The sequence below is a fragment of the Saimiri boliviensis genome, chromosome 20 (genome assembly GCF_048565385.1).
Source record: "Saimiri boliviensis isolate mSaiBol1 chromosome 20, mSaiBol1.pri, whole genome shotgun sequence".
NCBI lineage: Eukaryota > Metazoa > Chordata > Mammalia > Primates > Cebidae > Saimiri > Saimiri boliviensis.
This window is the reverse complement of record NC_133468.1, coordinates 14,794,107-14,809,903: the sequence shown is the minus strand read 5'-3', so window position 1 is coordinate 14,809,903 and position 15,797 is coordinate 14,794,107. Positions and strand designations below refer to the sequence as shown.

Below are 15,797 nucleotides of genomic sequence, written 5' to 3'. Positions count from 1 at the left end.
CTCTAAAAATGTATTTCTTCATGTGTGTCTGCTCACAGTGCCATAGGAAAAAGGCCAGACTCCCATTGCTCCCTGCTTCCCTATTGCACTAGGGTTGCGTGTTATAGCAGGAGTCACTCCCCATAGACAGCTGGCTCCGGGACTCCTGGAGCTAGAGCATCTGCCGTGTTTGAGCGAGGCTGCAGCTGGAGCACCGCACAGAGGTACCGGCCACGGCAGGTGCGGTAGAACCTGGGCCCTCGTTCTAACTCCTCCACACCAAGGGGGCATCATTTTGCAATGTCTCCAGCCAGAGGGGGTGCACTCTTTAAAAATTATATAAAGGCACTATTTTGGCTGACAAAGGTCCTGCATATAGGTGTTTTTGTTTATCTTTTCCTGATGACTACTGTGTGCACGGGCAGTAAAAAACCTGATGGGTTGGTTTTAAAAACAAGACTTGCTGATTGCCTTCAGAGTTCGATGAAAGCAACGATAGTTCTTTGCCAGGGTGTGGAAGCTTTGCATGTGGTTTTTCAAAATGTGCTTGGTTTATAAGTTTTCTGTGTGTGTATTATTTATTTATTTATTTTTTGAGATAGAGCTCATTCTGTCACCCAGGCTGGAGTGCAATGGTGCAGTCTCAGCTCACTGCAACCTCCACCTCCTGGGTTCAAGTGATTCTCCTTCCTCAGCCTCCCGAGTAGCTGGGATTACAGGTGCACACCACCACGCCTGGCTAATTTTTGTATTTTTAGTAGAGATGGGGTTTTACCATGTTGGCCCGGCTGGTCTCGAACTCCTGACCTAATGATTCGCCCACCTTAGCCTCCCAAAGTGCTGGGATTACAGGCATGAGCCACCACACCCAGCCTGATTTAAAAGTTTTGTGAGTGCGACGTGAAGACCCACATAAGGAAATACATTTTTAGAGCCTATCGGCAAGGTGGGCATTATTGTGCCCATTTTAGAGATGAGAAAATGGAGGCTTAAGAGGGATGAAGTCGCCGGGCACGGTGGCTCAAGCCTGTAATCCCAGCACTTTGGGAGGCCGAGGCGGGTGGATCACGAGGTCAAGAGATGGAGACCATCCTGGTCAACATGGTGAAACCCCGTCTCTACTAAATATACAAAAAATTACCTGGGCATGGTGGTGCATGCCTATAATCCCAGTTACTCAGGAGGTTGAGGCAGGAGAATTGCCTGAACCCAGAAGGCGGAGGTTGCAGTGAGCCGAGATCGCGCCATTGCACTCCAGCCTGGGTAACAAGAGCGAAACTCCGTCTCAAAAAAAAAAAAAAAAAAAAGAATGAAGTCATGAAGTCATCTGCCTCTGATGTACTGAGTGTGTTCCCACCAGCCCCCAACCACATGTGCCACAGGGGTGGGGGTCGGCACTCTGGGCCTTGGGTACAGTCCTGGCTGCACCAGGCTGAGCTCATCGAACAGGGCTAACGCTGAGGAAGTCCTGGTTGTTTCTGTGGGGAAAGGTGAGGTGGCAGGACGGAGGAGGGGCAGCTGAGTGGTCCTGGTGGGTAGCTGAGGCTCTGGACACTGGTGGCTTCAAGGTGTGACTTCTTCCTCAGGTGGACAAAGAGACCAACACCGAGACCCCGGCCCCATCCCCCACAGTGGTGCGACCCAAGGACCGGAGGGTGGGCACCCCGTCCCCGGGGCCATTTCTTCGAGGGAGCACCATCATCCGCTCTAAGACCTTCTCCCCGGGACCCCAGAGCCAGTATGTGTGCCGGGTAAGTGAGGGTGCGGCCCCCTCCTCCTCCCCTCAGGGTAGCCGAGAGCCTCACACAGGGCTGGGTGCAAATCCCATTACTCTCAAGTTTTTGGGTGACTTTGGCCATGTTAAACACTTCAGAGCCTCAGTTGACTCAGGTGAAGTTCACAGGCCTACTTCATAGGATTGTTTTAGATAAGCAATAAAAAAGGCTTGGTAGTTAGGACTTGGTCAATGTTATTATAATTCCAACGAACTCACTTCCTCCTTGTTCACACTCTGGCCTATCCTCCTACAACCATGTGCTGAGATCAGAGGGGGACCCCTCAATATCCTCGAGATACACAGGCATTTCTTTCCCACCTCCAGGGCAATTCTGATGTACAGCCTGAGGCTGCAAAATTACAGCAGACCTGTATTACTTGGCTACCAGTTTGTTTTTTTTTTAATTGAACCTGTTGCTGCCAGTTTATTTTTTAATCGAACTTGTTACTAACATTTGAAACTTTTTTTTTAAGACAGATTCTCCCTCTGTTGCCTCCCCAGTTCAAGCGATTCTCCTGCCACAGCCTCCCAAGTAACTGGGATTACAGGTGCCCACCACCACAGTCGGCTGATTTGGTGTTTTTATATTTTTAGTAAAGATGGGGTTTTACCATGTTGGTCAGGTTGGTCACAAACTCCTGACCTTGTGATCCGTCTACCTCGGCCTCCCAAAGTGCTAGGATTACAGGCTTGAGCCACTGTGCCTGGCCTAACATGTAAAACTTTTTAAAAAGGCGGCCAGAAACATAACAACAACAACAATAAAAAAAAAAAAAAAAAAAAAGGCTGCCAGATGCAGTGGCTCACACCTATAATCCCAGCACTTTGGGAAGCTGAGGCAGGAGGGTCACCGAGGCCAGGAGTTTAAAACCAGCCTGGTCAACATAGTGAGACCATCTCCACCTGAGAAAAAATTAAAAATTGGCTGGGCATGGTGGCATGCACTTATAGTCCCATCTAGTGGGGAGGCTGAGGCAGGAGAACTACTTGAGCCCAGGAGTCCAATGCTGCAGTGAGCCATGATTGCACCACAGCACTCCAGCCTGGGCAACAGAGTAAGACCCTTTCTTTAAAAAAAAAAAAAATTATTTTAACTTAAAGGGCAGTTAAAACAAAAATAAAGCTGGGCCCAGTGGATCATGCCTGTAATCCAAGCACTTTGGGAGGCTGAGGTGGGTGGATCACTTGATGCCAGCAGTTTGAGACCAGCGTGTCCCACATGGCGAAACTGTCTCTACTAAAAATAAAAAATATTAGCCGGGTGTGTGGCACATGCTTGTAATCCCAGATACTTGGGAGGCTGAGGCAGGAGAATCCTTCAGCCCGGGAGGCAGAGGTTGCAGTGAGCTGAGATTGCGCCATTGCACTCCAGCCTGGGTGACAAGAGCAAAACTCCCTATCAAAAAAATGAAATAAAGTAAAATAAGAATTTGACATAACATTCCAGTTCTTCTTGGAAAAAAAGAGACTGTATGTCACCACAGACCACACACACTGGCAGCAATTGGCTAGCACTGAGGTGGGGCAATTGCCCTTAGGTGATGGAGGTGGGGAGCTTTCCAGTCCGCTCCAGGCTCGATCTGGCCCTCCTAACCTCTTCCATTTCCCCACCAGCTCCTGTAGACCCCAGAGGAAGTACAAGCCCTGCAGTGGCCTTTCTTCCTTCATAGCCTCACTTCCCTTGCCTTCCAGTTCCCCTGCTCCTTTCCCTTTCTAGGCCAGCCCGCCTTCCTTCATTCATTCAGAACCCCCTGCATGGGAGGTCTGAGTGCTTACTGAGTCTGAAGGATCATGCCTTTGCTGGAGCTACAGAACCAGCCCTTGCTCCTGACCTTCCGTGGAATGGCACAGATAAGACATGTGCCTCCTTTACCTGCCTCCTGGGTTCTAGTAATATCACTGTCCTTCCTTCCCCCACACCATATAGAACCAGTGAATAATAGCTCCAGCCTCAACAGAATCTTCCTGCCTAATGCCCCAATAAGTTGTCACAGAACGGGAGGCGTGTCAAGAACATACTTCATCCTCTGCCTGCCACTTACCTGATTATTATTATGGAGGGAAGGGGAGAGGAAGGGATGGGTCTCATCATCTGCATATTCTGTGTTCAAGGCCTGCAATTATGTAAGATTGAGTAGGGAAGCTCACTTCTTTATAATGTGAAAATGTTACTAATGACTGGCTACTTGTCAAATGAGTTCCCATGAAAACACTCCCTGCAGTCCCTCCCAGGAGCAACATAAACCTCTCCCTTCTGTGGTAGATCTCTAGCTAATTGTTTGAACTTGTAAACATCTGAAAAGATAATGCAGGCACAATCATGTTGGCTTTGTATTTTGCACAAGGTACAGGATTTCCTGACCTCACTGAATGTGATGTTGGGCTTCCTAAATCACAGGTAGAGAAGATGCTGCAATTAAGCTGGCTCACAGCTGCAGCAGAGAAAAATCCAATCGGTGCTTCTCTACCAAAAATACAAAATTAGTCAGGTGTGGTGGCGCATGCCTGTAATCCCAGCTATTTGGGAGGCTGAGGCAGGAAAATCACTTGAACCTGGGAGGTAGAGGTTGCAGTGAGCTGAGATCGCACCATTGCACTCCAGCCTGGGCAACAAGAGTGAAACTCTGTTTCAAAAAAAAGAAAAAAAAAAATCATGAATAATTTAAATGATTTAGAAAAGCCCTTAAGACCATGAATAAGCTCCCCACCTTTTTTTGGAAAATTACTGCCATTATGAACACACAGTATAAAACACAAAGAGAAGAATTCGCTCATTAGAAAAACCACAGAAAAAAAAATTGTTTCCTTCGTTCATTTTCATCAGGATTAGAATGTGGTTGTAATTCTGTTAAACGGGAACTATAAAATAGAATAACTTTGGTGAAATGTTTATCTTTCCACCTACAGACTCAAGCTTCAAGCATTTTTCCCCAGTGTTTACTGTAAAATTCTGGTTCCCTGTTTAAAGGAATTTTCTTTTTCTTTTTTTTTTTTTTTTTTGAGACAAAGTCTCACTCTGCCACCCAGGCTGAAGTGCAGTGGCACGATCTCAGCTTACTGCAACCTCCACCTCCCAGATTCAAGCGATTCTCCTGCCTCAGCCTCTTGAGTAGCTGGGACCACCAGGCATATGCCACCAAACACAGCTAATTTTTTTTTATTTTTAGTAGAGACAGGATTTCACTGTATTAGCCAGGCTGGTCTCAATCTCCTGACCTCATGATCCGCCTACCTCGGCCTCCCAAAGTGCTGGGATTATAGGTGTGAGCTACTGCACCTGGCCAAATGCATTGATAACTTTTAAGTGACCCTTTTCCAGGATTGGCATCTTCAAATAACAAAAAGCACCTGCCCCATTTATGAAGCATGTGTAACACACCAAGCACTGTGCTTCCACTTCTCATATTTTATTATTTGTACCATTTCTAACCTTCCAAGATCACAAATTAAGAGATTCCCAGTCAACGGAGATCACATGCCACAGGTAGAAAGGGCTTTTCTTTTTTTTTTCTTTTTTTTTTTTTTGTTGTTGTTGTTGTTGTTTGGCAGAGTCATATGTTTTTCCTTCTTTGCTTTTTAGCTGGCCCACTTCAGCTCAAGTTTATGTCATTTTTTAAATAAAACTTACTGAAGGCGGCCAGGTGCAGTGGCTCACACCTGTAATCCTAGCACTTTGGGAGGCCGAGGTGGGTGGATCACCTGAGGTCAGGAGTTCAAGACCAGCCTGGCCATCATGGTGAAACCCCATCTTTTTAAAAAAAAAAAAAAAAAAAAAACTTACCGAAGGCTTACAAGATGTAGCCAAGAGTACAACATCCTGAAGATTTTCCTATTATTTCCTCTAAAACTCAGCAGGTCTGCAGACTGTCTGCTGAGGTATAACAGGGAACAATTTAATCCTTTATTTTGTACCCACAGATGAGCATTACCAGATTCCCAACAGGGAATGCTAGGGCTGTGCTATGCCTCCACTCTGCCCCCTCCACAGCCAGCTCCACATGTCTCAGTCGGTAACTAATAGCATTCCACTTTGCCCGTACCGGTCAGGGTTTTTCATTGCAAGCAATGGAAACAGACGGTGAGCACTATATGGGGGAAAACTGGGGGGAAAGGAAATTGAAGAGCTCACACACTCATCACAAGGCTGTAGCACCAACCTCCGAAATCAGGTAGGAGCAAAGCAGGCCAGACAACAGTCAAAATCACACCACAAAGCCAATGGGGTGACACCTTGACTGATACTGCTGCAAAATCTGGCCCCAGCTGGCCACACTGCTGCTGCTGGCATTCAGTATTTATGTCTCCACCAGGTTTCTGTCATGGCTGTCATGGACGTTCTGGTCACTGCTGCCACTGCCGCTACTCACCATTCATGGCTTTTCCCTGAGATAACAACAAATCTGGCACATTTGTAGAACAAAGGAGAGAAGCTGTGGCCTGTTTCAATTCAAGAGGCATAGTAACAGACTTGGGTGCAAGCCACCCGGTTGTGATTCAAGGCCTGGAGCATTTGCATCCGACTGACAGAGGCTAGTCCTGTGCCTGCCTCTAGCTGCAAGGGAGGTGGTAAAAGCAAGGTTCTGCTACTTTCAGCTTTATCACTTTAAGGTGGGCTTTGTTTCCCACCAAGAGTCATAAGGTGGGGTTTTCCCACCCACAGGATGGGATTTCAAATGCTAATCAACAACACTTCCAGCCCCTGCAGCCAAAAAATATATTTACTGTCATCTAATCTTACAGCCCTCCGAGGTGAGTTGTGCGAACCCCGTTTTATAGACACACAAGCTGAGACTCAAAAACTCAAAGCACTATGCTCTGGGTCACACAGCTACTAAGTGCAAAGCTTTAGAGTCCAGCTCCAAAGCCTGCAGCCTTTCTGTTGCTCAGAGCCATCTCCTGAGGGGCTTCCTCTGGCCTCCTCCAGTCTGATCATGAGTAGCCCCTTCCAGTGGCCTCTGCACAAAAGGCGTCCTCTGCCAGGTGGCTCCCTTGTTTGGTCTTCAGCATCGCCTGTGTCACTTGGTTAGTTTCCCTGTCTTGAGTTCCCCCACTGAACTTGAAGTGCCTGAGATACATTTCCTACAGCTCTCCTCAGCCCCCGTGTATTCACCTGAAGGGCTGCCACATTTGTGAGTTGATCGACTGACCAAATAGATAACAGCCTGTTCGAAATTCCCATCTCTGAACTAGCTTCCTGTGACTCTAAATGAATTTCACCACTCTCTGCATCAGTTTCTCTTATTAAATGGAAGTAATAATAAGGTAACAATATCCTCTACCATGTCTGAAATTAAATGTATTAAAATATCTTTATATTAGAGAAAACTAAATTAAAGGACTTAATGTAGCTTCTGTCTCTTATTTTATTTTTTGATACAGTGTTTTGTTCTTGTTGCCCAGGCTGGAGTGCAATGGTGCGATCTCAGCTCACCACAAGCTCCACCTCCCAGGTTCAAGTGTTTCTCCTGCTTCAGCCTCCGGAGTAGCTGGGATTATAGGCATGCGCCACCACACCCGACTAATTTTGTATTTTTTTTTCTTTAATTATTTTTTTCTTTTTCTTTTTCTTTTTTTTTTTTTTTTTTTTTTTTTTTATAAATACTGGGTTTCACCATATTGGTCAGGCTGGTCTAGAACTCCTGACCTCAGGTAATCCGCCCGCCTCAGCCTCCCAAAGTGCTGGGATTACAGGTGTGAGCCACCACGCCCGGCTGATTTTGTATTTTTGGTAGAGACAGGGTTTCTCCATGTTGGTCAGGCCGGTCTCGAACTCCTGACCTCAGGTGATTCACCTGCCTCAGCCTCCCAAAGTACTGGAATTACAGGCATAAGCCACTGCGCCTGGCCCTGTCTCTCTTTTATATTACATAGTATTTAACATGTAAACAACCACAACTTAAGGATCAGTTATCCTGATACCCATTTCTGGTCAGTAGGATACTGACAATATATATCTGACACATCCTTCACATGCCACCACTAGATTAAAACAACATAAGATAAGGCCAGGCACAGTTTCTCAAGCCTGTAATCCCAGCACTTTGGGAGGCGGAGGCGGGTGGATCATGAGGTCAAGAGATCGAGACCATCCTGGTCAACATGGTGAAACCCCGTCTCTACTAAAAATACAAAAAAAAAAATTAGCTGGGCATGGTGGCGCGTGCCTGTAATCCCAGCTACTCAGGAGGCTGAGGCAGGAGAATTGCCTGAACCCAGGAGGCGGAGGTTGCGGTGAGCTGAGATTGCGCCATTGCACTCCAGCCTGGGTAACAAGAGCAAAAAAACTCCGTCTCCAAAAAAACAAAACAAAACAAAACAAAAAACATAGGATAAAAGGCGGGGCCCAGTGGCTCACACCTGTAATCCCAGGACATTGAGAGGCTGAGGCGGGAGGATCACCTGAGCCCAGGAGTTTGAGACTAGCCTGGGCAACATGGCAAAATCTTGCCTACAAAAAATACAAAAATGAGGTGGGCACAGTGGCATATGCCTTTAGTCCCAGCTATTTGAGAGGCTGAGGGGGGAGAATCACCCAAGCCAGAGAAGTCAAGGCTGCAGTGAGACAAGACGGCACCATTGCACTCCAGCCTGGATGGTAAGAGTGAAACCATCTCAAAAAAAATAGGAAGATAAAGCCCCCTTCTGGTACCACATGCAGCCAGTTTATGTGAATCTACCCTAGTTGTCAAGATGATACACCCTTCCACCTGCACATTACTTTCATCTCTGAGCCCTACCTGCAGGCTGGAGCATAAGAGCTGGTACCCTTGGAATCAAATAGACTGGGCCTTAAACTCTGGTTTTGATGGTCCCCAGCTATTCAACTTTACAAGCTTCTTAATCTCTCTGGGCCTCAGTTCCCATCATGTTAGAATTGTTTGATGATTAAATGAAACTGTCACTAAAGCACCTGGCACATAGCAGGTGCTCTATCCATGTGGCAGTCATTATTTTTACTCTTCAGCGTCTGGTCCTGCTTGAGGCTCTGCCTAGCCCTGTGGCTATTTCATCAGTCTTCCCTGGAGTTGCTGTGTTTATCAGCTTAGCAGGACTATTAATATCATTATCACAAATAATTATCAATAACCACAAAAAGTTTCTCAGGAGACCTGCAGCAGTGAACTGACAGCTGCTAGACACAAGCACAATAGCATCAGCCCGTGACAGCCCAACCGACTTTAGAAACAGGACTCGAGAAAGAACTTCCCAGCCTGCACCCACCTCCCAGCGGGTGCTGTCATCCTACCCACTCTCTCTTGCATTCCTCAAAGGGTGGGGCACATTCTCAATACAGAAGTTCCCCATCCTGACTGCAGGCACGATTTCTGGTCTTAGATGGGAAATACTAGCCCTCTGGGGGGAGTATAGATAATTCAGTGATTGAGGGGATGCCCACGAGGAGAGTTATGATCTGCCCCATCATATCCAAGGATATGGTCCCTGAGGCTTTGCCTTTGAGCTTCCTTTTTTTTTTTTTTTTTTTTTTTTAAATCATCAATCTTGCCAGTGGCTCTATTCGAGTCTGTAAAGGCAGGCTCTGTAGGCACCAGGGAAGAGTTGATGCAAACAGCCCTTTGTGTAGTTGGTCAAGAGGGTAGTATACTCTGAAGTCACACCACCCAGCGCCCAGCCTTGCGGTGCGGCTGACCAGCTCACCAACCTTGGGCCAGTTCTGCAGCCTCTAAGCTTCTGTCACCTCATTTGTGAAATGGATTTGCTCCTATCACATGGGGTTGTTGGAAAGGTTCAAAGGGATATTCGTGTCATTTAGCATCGTGCAGATACTAGCATGGAGATGAGGCAGTGTGCATCATGCATAGTACATGCTCAATGAATATGCACTGATAAAGAAAGGTCAGCATGAAACCTGGAACAGGAAAGTCTGAGTGTTTGCAGAAGGAAAGGAAGGACTGGCTGAGTGGAGGAACCTGACCTCCCTCTGGGCCTCAGGGCATCTTCCAGAATGCACTCTGATCATGTTTAACATTCCATGACTTTTCTCTTGCAGCTGAATCGGAGTGATAGTGACAGCTCCACTCTGTCCAAAAAGCCACCTTTTGTTCGAAATTCCCTGGAGCGACGCAGTGTCCGGATGAAGCGGGTAAGAGAATCACCTCAAAACTATTTTTCTGCCTGCCGCTCCCTTGTTGCCCCAAGCCCTGTGTCCTGCACACACGTCTCCTGATGTCTGGCCATTTCTCCTCAGCCACTGGCTTGAAAACTGTTGCTCTTGCAAGTATGATGGTATTTGCTAACAAATGTTCGTGAACTCTGAGGCCTCTGTAGGCACCAAGGAAGGTGCTGAAGGGTAAATGTATTTGTCTTATTATGACAAATAGGCTAGATGAGGAATGCATACACTTGGCCTTGCCTTCCTGGATAAAAATCAAAGTCAGTAAAAACTAAGCAATCCAGCCAGGTGCCTTGGCTCATGCCGGTAATGTCAGCACCCTGGGAGGCCGGGGCAGGCAGATCACGAGGTCAGGAGTTCGAGACCAACATGGTGAAACCCCATCTCTACTAAAAATACAAAAATTAGCTGGGCATGGTGGTACATGCCTGTAGTCCCAGCTGCTCAGGAGGCTGAGGCAGGAGAATTGTTTAAACCCAGGTGGGAGAAGTTGCAGTGAGCTGAGATCATGCCACTGCACTTTAGCCTGGGCAACAGAACAACACGCCGTCTCAAAAAAAATTCACCAACCCAGTACATCACAGTTACCAGTCAGAGAGCGTCATCTGACAGGAGACTTCCTCATGCAAGATTCTGTGCAATGTGTCTGTCGTCCAGGTCCTGGTGCCTCTCCTGCTGGCAGAGAAGCTGGGTGACTCTGAGCACCAGCCTGAAGTGCGAATGGGCTGCTCTCAGACCAGCAGGAAGCCCACAGGGAAGAGGTTGCAGACTTTCCCTGCAGAAGTCTTGCCTTTCCTAGTGGGCACTGAGTGGAGCGATCCAGATGGGATGGTGATAGGCGAAGGAGCAACCCTGATTTGTCTTTGACCATTAAGGGCTGAGGAGATGCAGAGGGCCCTCCCCACTGTGGGCTTTCAACATAACTTTAAAGCAGTGCTGTCTAATGAGTTTGCAGACCAGAAGAAACCAGAAGCCAGAATGTCAGAAAGAAAAAGGAGAGAGAGACTGGGCACGGTGGCTCACGCCTATAATCCTAGCACTTTGGGAGGCCAAGGTGGGTGGATCACCTGAGGTCGGGAGTTCGAGACCAGCCTGACCAACATGGAGAAACCCCATCTCTACTAAAAATACAAAACTTAGCCAGGTGTGGTGGTGCATGCCTGTAATCCCAGCTACTTGGGAGGCTGAGGCAGGAGAATTGCTTGAACTTGGTAGGCGGAGGTTGCGGTGAGCTGAGATAATGCCATTGCGCTCCAGCCTGGGCAACAAAAGCTAAACTGTTTTTAAAAAAAAAAAGAAAGAAAAGCAATAAAAAAGGAGAGAGAAAGCAAAGCAAAAGAGAACATGGAAGGAAAGAATGCCAACAGTCCCCAGTAGGGGCAGGCCCCCCGAGGCCCCCTGCCTCTCCTGCACTGCCTACTGACAGCCAGAATCTGTTCCTTTGCCCAAAACCCTATACCCTAACGAGTCTGAGGGGGAACTGGAGAAAGCACAAGAGAGACAGCAAGGCAGGGGAGGCTGCACCGGGAAGGGAGAGTGTGCCAGCTCTGGGAGAAAGACATGGCCTCAGGTGACAGACCCGACCAACTGCCCACTCTGGGTCCCCCACCTTGACCCCATCTTCTGTAGTTGGCTTGTACTGTACTCTCTGGAGCACGAAAAGTTACCTGGGGAGCTTGGTGACAATGCAGATCCTGAGGCCACACTTTTGACCGTTTAATTCAGGCAGCTGGCATGGGCCCTGAAAACTGCATTTTAACAAAGCTCCTCAGGCTTCTGGAGCAGACGTTCAGGATCCACTCCTGCAGAAATGCCACTGCTCTCCTGCTTGCTCCCCCTGTATTCCCACAGCTCTCTTCTAAGGCAGGCCCCACATAAGCAGGCTCCCTTCGTCACCTCCTGTTCCCCTTACCCAAAGGGATGACTTACTAAGGGAGCCCCGATGGTGGGTCTGAGCCCACATTTCTTTCGGGTCCTGAGGAACGGGAGAGTCCAGATGCTGGGCCTGGACCCTCGGGCACTGCTCCTTGCTTCCACGTACTGCCTGAGCTGTGCTCTCTACCGCAGCCTGCCCAGCTTCTGAGACTGGACATGCGTCAGACAAAGCAAAAGAATCTTCATTTGTTGCTCTGAGAACTTGAGCCACATAGATCACTCAGCCGGATTTCCTTGATCCTGCTCATTTATAAGCACAGAGCAGACCATAGAAGAGCATCCTAGAAATTCTGCCTAGAGCTGTCTTATATTCCTAATAGTATGCTTGCCAGCCTTGCAAAATGAGACTAGGTCTTATGGTAATGCTCCTTCTTTTGTGTTTGTTTTTTTTGTTTGTTGGTTGGTTTGTTTGTTTGTTTTTGAGACGGAGTTTTGCTCTTGTTGCCCAGGCTGGAGTGCAATGGTGTGATCTCATCTTGCTGCAACCTCTGCCTCCCAGGATCAAGAGATTCTCCTGGCTCAGCCTCCTGAGTAGCTGGGATTACAGGCACCCAACACTACACACAGCTAATTTTTGGTATTTTTAGTAGAGGCAGGGTTTTGACTGGGCATGGTGGCTCACGCCTGTAATCTCAGCACTTTGGGAGGCCAAGGCAGGTGGATCATGAGGTCAGGAGTTCAAGACCAACCTGGCTAACATGGTGAAAGCCTGTCTCTATTTATAAAAAAAGAAAAAAAAAAAAAAGACAGCGTTTTACCATGTTGGTCAGGCTGGTCTTGAACTCCTGACCTCAGGTGATCCACCCACCTTGGCCTCCCAAAGTGCTGGGATTACAGGCGTGAGCCACTGCACCTGTCTGGTAATGCTTCTTATACTGTATCTGAAATCTCTTTATGGGTCATCGTATTTGTTTTCTATGACTGCATAACAAATCACCACAACCTTTAGCAGCCTAAAATAATACAAACGTCTTGCCTCACAGTTTGCACATGTCAGGAATTCAAACACAGGTTAGCTGAGCCCTCTGCCCAGGGTTTTAGCAGGCTGAAACCTAAGTGTTAAATGGCCACATTCTCATCTGGAGGCCTGACCAAGCAAGCAAACATCGGCATCCAGGCACTGCCTCCAGCTGTCAGCAGAATTTATTTCCTTGTATTTTCTTGCTAGCTGTCAGATGTGGGGTTAGGGGGCATTCTCGGCTACTAGAAGTTACTCTCAGGTTTTTGCCCTGTGACCCTCTCTACAACATGCTTTATTTACTTCTTCAAGGCCAGCAGAAGAGTTCAACCAGGAAAAGCCCAGGACATCTTTTAGGGGCTTTACCTGATTAGGTCAGGACCACCCAGAATCATCTTCCTTTTGATTAACTCAAAGTCAACTGATTAGTGGGAGTGAGAGTTCACATGCACAGGTCTCATTGGAATTGAAGAGGAGGAGATTATACAGGGTGTATATATTGGGAATGTGATTTGAGAAACCATTTTAGAATTCTGACTCCCATAGTCATTCATTGTTTTTTTTAATCATTAGTGGTTTTCAATGGGAGGAGAGTTAATGTTTGTATTAATTATGGCCTTTTACATATAGATAACTAAAGAAGCCAACTCAAATACAGCTTAAGAATGAAAAAGGGAATTTATTGTCTCATTTAATGAAAAAATCCAGGATGTTGGACTACCTTCAGTCATGGCTTGATCCAGAGGTTGAAATGATGTATCAGGCCTCAGCCCCCCTCTCATGGTATTGCTCCCCCTGTAGAGCTTAATTCTCAAACAGGTCACCCCATATGATACCAAAAGTGACTGTGATCAGTTCCAGGTTTATATCTTGAAGGCTTAGCAACCTCTGGGTAAAGACATGGCCTCTTGGCTGGGCAAAGTGACTCATGCCTGTAATCCCAGCACTTTGGGAGGCCAAGGTGGGCGGATCACAAGGTCAGGAGTTCAAGACCATCCTTGCTAACACAGTGAAACCCCATCTCTAAAAAAAATATAGAAAATTTATCTGGACATGGTGGTGGGTGCCTGTAGTCCCAGCTACTTGGGAGGCTGAGGCAGGAGAAGCACTTGACCCCAGGAGGCAGAGGTTGCAGTGAGCTGAGCTCATGCCACTGCACTGCACTGCAGCACTGGTGACAGTGAAATCACTCCGTCAAAAAACAACAACAAAAAAAGGCCTTGCCTCTTTTCTGAGTAGTTCAGCAAAGTGCCAGAATTGAGTATTAATGGGTGGGCTTTGATGACATACTCACCTCTGAACCCATCACTGAGATTCTGATTGGCCAAGCTCAGGTCACATTCCTATCCCTGTTGCCCCACACAAACCAGGTGGATTGAGTGTGGAGGAGGAGAAATCCAAGGGAAGGTGAGGGAATTGTTACTATAAGGCTGGGGAAACAGATGCTGGACAAGCAGAAGCAATAGGTGCCCATTACGGGAACACAAAGTCAAGAAGACATGACTTCTGCCCTCAAGCAGGAACAGACCTGTACTGGGGAAACAACTTCAGAATAGCACAGTGACAGGAATCAATAACTGAGAACGTACATGTGAAGGGCGCTGGCAGTACTGAAGCTGGCACAGTGTAGAGAGAGGGCGGGTGGGGATTGCAGCCAGCTCCCTGGAGTGAAATCTCAGCCTTACCACACATACCCTGTGGGACTTAACCTCTGCAAGCCTCATCTGTGCGGATGATAAGCCTTGGAACCTCCTAGGTTTGTGAAAATGAAACAAGGCAATGGAAATGAAGCACTTAGCACCATTCCTGGGACATAATAAATGCTCAATAAACATGAGCTGAGTGGGAGACAGGCTTCCCAGGGAAGGGCAAGCCCCATTCAGAAGGAGTGAAAGCCTACAGATAAACAAAGGGAGGGTATTTGAGGGTCAGAGGAAGGGGCTGGGTGGGCTCACAGGGCAGAGCTCTAATAACAAGAGAAGCCGTGCCCACCCCCGCAGCCTTCCTCCGTCAAGTCCCTGCGCTCCGAGCGTCTGATCCGCACCTCGCTGGACCTGGAGTTAGACTTGCAGGCAACGAGAACCTGGCACAGCCAGCTGACCCAGGAGATCTCGGTGCTGAAGGAGCTTAAGGAGCAGCTGGAACAAGCCAAGAGCCACGGGGAGAAGGAGCTGCCGCAGTGGGTGCGCGAGGACGAGCGTTTCCGCCTGCTGCTGAGGATGCTGGAGAGGCGGGTGAGTGCGGCTCAAAGGCAGGGGAGCCCTGCATTCTGTCCCGGGAAGTCGGGGGCACTGCCCAGGGGAAGAGAGGCCAGAGCTCATGATGCATCCTACCATTCCCACTATGGTTTCCACTGAGGGTATTCCACCCATCCCTCATTCCCATCAGCAGAGGGATCCAGGAATCGCTTTGCCCACTCAGCCTTACTAACCCTTCACCTGGTTGCAAGGCCTATGTACTGCATTTGTTGATGTGTTTTTATGTGCTGGCCCTTATTATTCACACATGTGCTCATCATGCAGTTCTTCATGAAATACATTGGGCACCTAATCTGTGCCAGGACACACACTTTAACAGAGTAACAATAGGACACGGACCTGCCTGAGTGCCTGCCCAGGCAGTCCCACAGGGTAGCCCTTGCCAAAGCAGGAGAGGGGCTGGTCACACCGGGGCTTTCTGCTAACAAGGATGCCCTGGAGTACAAGCCTGCTGGCATCTCTGCCCTGCTATAGTGAATTTAAGGGTTGATCAAGGAGAAAGATACAACCACAAAATGGTGTTAGCACACACACAAGTTTTATATTAGTTGTGCTTGTGTGCTTGTTTTGTTTTGTTTTGGAGACAGGTTTTTTTTTTTTTTTTTTTAGACGGAGTTTCAGCTCTTGTTACCCAGGCTGGAGTGCAATGGCGCGATCTCAGCTCACCGCAACCTCCGCCTCCTGGGTTCAGGCAATTCTCCTGCCTCAGCCTCCTGAGTAGCTGGAATTACAGGCACGTGCCACCATGCCCAGCTAATT

General features: G+C 47.8%; 1 protein-coding gene across 8 annotated transcripts in view; it reads left to right on the top strand.

Moving 5' to 3' along the window:
• Nucleotides 1-15,797, top strand: part of WWC1 (WW and C2 domain containing 1) — a 187,031-nt gene that overhangs the window by 166,846 nt on the left and 4,388 nt on the right. For 5 of the 8 annotated variants that reach the window (XM_074390375.1, XM_074390374.1, XM_010346667.3 and 2 more), the window contains 3 exons: nt 1,566-1,730; nt 9,765-9,857; nt 14,763-15,014. In XM_074390375.1, the coding sequence (XP_074246476.1) occupies nt 1,566-1,730; nt 9,765-9,857; nt 14,763-15,014 (510 nt within the window). The remainder of the gene's footprint in view (nt 1-1,565; nt 1,731-9,764; nt 9,858-14,762; nt 15,015-15,797) is intronic. The other 3 variants (XM_074390376.1, XM_010346669.3, XM_010346668.3) reach the window with 1 other exon arrangement.